The sequence below is a fragment of the Fragaria vesca genome, linkage group LG6 (genome assembly GCF_000184155.1).
Source record: "Fragaria vesca subsp. vesca linkage group LG6, FraVesHawaii_1.0, whole genome shotgun sequence".
In the NCBI taxonomy this organism is placed as follows: Eukaryota; Viridiplantae; Streptophyta; class Magnoliopsida; order Rosales; family Rosaceae; genus Fragaria; species Fragaria vesca.
In genome coordinates, this window is record NC_020496.1 from 12,613,177 (window position 1) to 12,618,665 (window position 5,489).

The 5,489-nt window shown below is 37.9% G+C and overlaps 1 protein-coding gene across 1 annotated transcript in view; it reads right to left on the reverse strand.

Annotated features, from left to right (window-relative positions):
- Positions 1-4,632: 4,632 nt before the first annotated feature.
- LOC101295829 overlaps positions 4,633-5,489 on the reverse strand; it is a 4,680-nt gene continuing 3,823 nt past the window's right edge. The window contains exon 5 of the mRNA XM_004302948.1: positions 4,633-5,195. Coding sequence (XP_004302996.1) covers positions 4,899-5,195 — 297 coding nt within the window. The 3' untranslated portion in view covers positions 4,633-4,898. The remainder of the gene's footprint in view (positions 5,196-5,489) is intronic.

Consider the following 5,489-nt stretch of genomic DNA (forward strand, 5'->3'; position numbering starts at 1 on the left):
TGCTGTATTTGTCAAATGTAGTTTTCCGGAAATCTGACGGGGCTTATTATCTGGAGGTGTAGTTGAAGCAGAAGAAGCGCTCAAGGATTATGCAAAGAACAGATACTAAATTAATATAAACTTCAGGATGATCACTGTCTATTTGAAGAGAAATGACACCAGTATACGAGCTAATCATACAACAGAGAGCTGAACGATGCTCGATCGGACCCGGTGCCTTGCCGTTTATGCCAGCTGCGCGTGATCGACCATCTTGCTTCCCTGTTGTTCCCACTGATATATTAGTTTCCACAAACGTACATATCATTATATATTGACCATAACCGAAACAAATAAGCACACTTTCCTCCAATAAAGCAGGCCGGATTCACACAAATCAAAATAATCAGCTACGTTAATCTTCCGATTACCAACACTGGCATGTCAAGATTTAAACCTAGCTAGGAGTAATGAGAGGTTTTCCTCAAAAATTAAGGAGAGATTTACCTGGCTATAAAATGTTAAGGGGTCCATAAATCCATAATGAATATATGATGACAAGGAGTGTCAAATATCTCCAATGGATCCCTCCAATTTAACTATAAACTACCAATATTGGAAATTGCAACGAAATGTTAGCAAAAGCATAGAAAATCTTTCCTCTTTTAGTATAGCACTTCACTCCACAATGAAAAGTCATCATATATTATATCAAATAAATGAGAAGATGAAAACGTTCAATCTTTCATGAGCAATTAGCCAACTTAACCAATAAGTATTAACATCAATGAATTAATCACTCTGATCAACATGTAAGATACTTATGAAGAAGTCTCAGATCTCAACACCAGCATATATGCACAATAATGAAGTTTAACATGCAGGCAAAGATTCCCACAAGAAGATTGATCCAGACAAAACAAATTAAACATACCCTTATATATTTCACGAGGCTAGATAAATGAAATACACGCTGAATTTTTCAGAAGCTCAGGTTTGCTAAGGTGAACGAAATGTTACCAGCTGCAGGTTGTTCAGCAACTTGAATCTGAGCTCAAAGTAGCAGAAATCCAGTATTCTAGGACGATAATTTGAGTCTTTGGAACAGATCTATAAACGAAGTATATATACAGTATTACTGCTTCTTCAAGCTTTGATATATATAGAAGCCGTCGAGCACATTAACTGGCAGCTAACTAGGGGAAGGGAGAAAGCAATAAGAGAGCAAGTTGAAGACCGCAGCTCTATGTTTTCCGGCGAAGAGTGGGGCCACAGTGGCGTGCTAGTCAAATCCAGCAGTATGAAGTTTCCTCTAAAAAAAAAAATCGAAGCCACAGTACGCCATTCTGTACACAGCTTGGAGACCTCGACACCTGTTGGACATGTGTCTTGTGTAGGAGGGTTAGGGTTTCATGTATCAACGCGTGTTTCTGCCTCCGGCCAGAAAATATAATATAGTCATCTATCTTCATGGTCATTTTTTACGATTTTCTTCGTAGACAAGTATCCAGATTCCAGACATCTCAAATGTGATGCAATTGTCATGGCCTTCCTTAACCAAAAGATGGGAAACTCTTGATGTTTACATCACATACATCTCAGTTTGTTATTAAGAGATTACACCAGTACTCGCATACTTTAAGGTTTTAAATTTTGATATTTGTATGTATATCAGTGATCTGTTATATCAATATATCGAAGAAAGACACAATTGAATGTATATGCTAATTTTGAAGACTTCTTATATACTGTATCATTCAAAAATTAGATAAACACCACCCGAAATTTGATAAATATATCTAGAACTTCCAAGTCAGTCATCATCGATCATAATGGACATATATGACTGAAACTTTCTACATCTAGCTGTTTGATTTGTTATTTATGTAATGTACGCATTCAGATCAGTGAAGACTTAGTTTCAAATATCTATTGATTTTCTGTTAAACCAATCTTTCTCATTTGGCTTGCTGAGAAATGAAATTGTAGAATTACAGGTTGATCTTGAGCGACCTTAGTGGAAAATATGGGGAGCTAACAAGCGTTAAGCCCTAGAAAAGATGGAGAGTTTATGCGTAAACTCATAGGTAGAACTTTGAAATTTATCAGAAAATAAGAGAAAACTCTTAAGTTTGATTCATAATAATATGATTGATGAATTGAATAAAGAATACAACATAGAAGGTGCCTTTATATAGGCCTTAACTCCTGACTAAATCCTATTTAGAATAAAACTAGAAAATCATAAAACCAAATAGAACTATAAATAAATAATATTAAATGTCGAATCAGAATATCAAAACCTTAGCCTAAATCTTACGGGGCTCACTAAAGTGAGTCTTGTAGATCTCGTCGTTCCCATTCCGGAAAGGTATCATACGCGTTCTGATCAAAATCTGCTCTAATCCCCGATTCACAATCCATAATCTGTCTTTTTGCTCATGAATCCTAATATATTCAAAAGAGTAATTTATAATTAATTTCATCATTAAGAAACCTATTTGAATACCAAATTCTAATATTTAGATCATTCTTCTTAATATGAGGCCGTTTCTTACTCTTCGAGATTCTTTGATGAATTTAGATAAAATCTCGTTCTAATCGCAAATGGATTCTAAAGCTGGCGTTGCCCATGCAGGAACTTCTTTCCCAACAAAAGATGTCGTTTAGGACATCTTGGCACGTGCACTTCTTTTCTGAGATTTCTCCAAATTAATATGGTGAAGCTGCCCTTCCGGTAGCTTGTAGTGATTTATATATAAATTGATGATCAAATACATTAGTATATACAATTAAGTATACTGATATCTCATGGATCAAGAAGAACAGATTGTCCATCATCACGGCGGTCCTCGTGGGCACTCGGGTTTTTTTCCCTATATTTTCTGAAGCTAGAAGCAAAACTTGTTGCTCTAATTGGCTAATGGGAACGGCCGGCAACAGATTACTACTCAGAGATGCAAAGGGGACGTTAAGAAGCAGCAACGTCAATATCATAGCAAACTAGGAGCCTCACCTCACCTCGCTCGGTCGAATCATCAAACGACCAAGAAGGAAACCTTTTAGGAATTTTCAGTTCTTTTATGTTGTTTGAGGTAGCAAGTCGCAACATTTGAAGCTTCGTTCTGGTTAAGTGCGACTAATAGTTAGTATTATGGCGCTTGTATGCTTTAAGTTTATAATGTTATCTATTTTCTTCTGTGTCATTGTCTAGATGTATTCTGTTGAGATATAAAAGACCATAATCCCGCCTGCGTCTGAAGCTATGATGTGGTGGACATTTCCCAGATATTTGTCATAGCAATGCTATGAAATCAAATCATTTCTTCTCTTTGACACCATTTGACAAAACAACAATATTATAACATCACCTATGCGTGGAACTGATCATTTTCGAATAGTCACCTTCTCTTCATTCTGAAGCAACCAAAATTACCTCGCTCATCATTTCTTATCAAACCATCTCTCATTTTCCGCGGCCTACTTTAGATGAATATACACAGACCGGCGCCGTTCTCTGGCCACGGCGCAGGCAGAAAGTGAAAACCATCATTACCATTCCAGTCTTTTGTCGACTTTACACTATCATGTCAACCTTGCAATATAATTCATATACTTGAAATTATGATTAGCAATCATAATGTATTTCAAGCATGGCAGCATGTATTAGCAAAAGGAGAACACTAGTAGGGACCAAATTACATAATAGCATAATAGCCGCCTACTAATATCCTGAAAATAAACTTGTTAATTGATTAAAGGCAACAGTATCATCATGTAGAAGCTTATAAAACAACCTATTCAGTTCTATAAAAACCTCAGCTGTCCCCTATGCTTCTTATCTCATAGAGAGCTTTGTCTATGCCAAGAAAATGTCACTCTCTCTTGCCCTTATGTTTGTTAGTTTCATCCTCCTGTGTGCCACAACATTAGCTTCCGATCCCGACCCAGTTCAAGACTATTGCTTACCGAATCTGAAATCCGGTACAATAAGAACACCCCACCACACCATCCTCCCATGCAGGAACTCGTCCGAGGCCATCACCAATGACTTCGTCTTCTCCGGAATGAAGGCACCCGGGAACTTCACCAACATGGGCCTCGCAGCCATCTCGGTGAACCCGACAATCTTTCCAGGGATTAACACACTAGGGATGTCATTTGTAAGAGCTGATCTCAAGGTGGGTGGAATCAATCCACCGCATTTCCACCCAAGAGCCACAGAAATAGCATATATAGTGAAAGGGAGTGTTTATTCTGGGTTTGTTGATTCTACAAATAGGGTTTTCGCTCGGGTAATTGAGCAAGGAGAGGTCATGGTGTTCCCCAGAGGTCTAGTGCACTTTCAAATGAATGTTGGCAAGAAGCCAGCTACAGTTTTTGGAAGCTTCAATAGCCAAAATCCAGGAATGCAAAAGATCCCAGCGGCTATTTTTGGGTCTGGTATAAATGATAAGCTCTTGGAAAAGGCATTTGGATTAAGTCCTAAGCAGATTGCGATGATGAGAAGAAGATTTGACAAATAGGGTGAGGTAGCCTATATGGTAAGGCACTTTTGTCGACTGAATTGCACTATGCTTGGAGTACTTTTATTTAATGTACCTTGTATTGATAATGTAGAAGAAATCAAGAAATTAATTTGATGATTTGAATGCAGGAATTAAACATGTCTAGATATTTTTCTGTGATTTAAGCATTCCAGAGTTAAACAAGCAACAGTTCTGCAGGTTTCCACGAAATTTTATCTCAAACCCAACTTTTCGAAAATCTCTAAGCAACTGCATCATGATGCAACAATCTATAACAGAGCTGGCTGGTATAAAAGCAATATTGTACATACCAAAATGAACTTTGATTCTCCACATGATATGAATGCACAGATAAGCTAACCTGAAGTAGTCTGTTCAGTAAGTAAAAGATTACTTCTCATCAATTAGAAGTGCCTTGACAATGGTATCGCACAATCCATCAGCATGTGGGAACAAGTGTCCAGCACCTGGTATCTCATGATATCGAATCCAGGGAAGTTGTTGGGCAATGTACCGTTGCAGGGTAACAGGAACCATGTTATCGTCGTCACCTTGCCACATGTGAACAGAAGCTTCATTGTTTGGAAAAGGATTTTCCAGATCCAGAGGACCGAACTCCCAGGTCCCAAATCCAATATTGATGTCACGGTGAATGGACTCGAAATCTCCTTGCGGTTTTACCTGGTCCTGAGGAAGCCATGACACAAAATAATTTTAGCTTTTTTCTTTTCATAGAAATAAAAAGACATATACAATAGCATATGGATGTATCATAACATTATCTTTACATAGAGGGATATGTTAAGCATGCACAATCAAAACCACTAGCTACAGAGATTTCTGGCATCCTGGTCCATAGACATGTATGTGTGATGCGAGCGAGAGAGAGAGAGAGAGAGAGAGAGAGAGAGAGAGAGAGAGAGAGAGAGAGAGAGAGAGAGAGAGAGAGAGAGAGAGAGTAGAGTAGTAGTACGTAAGTAA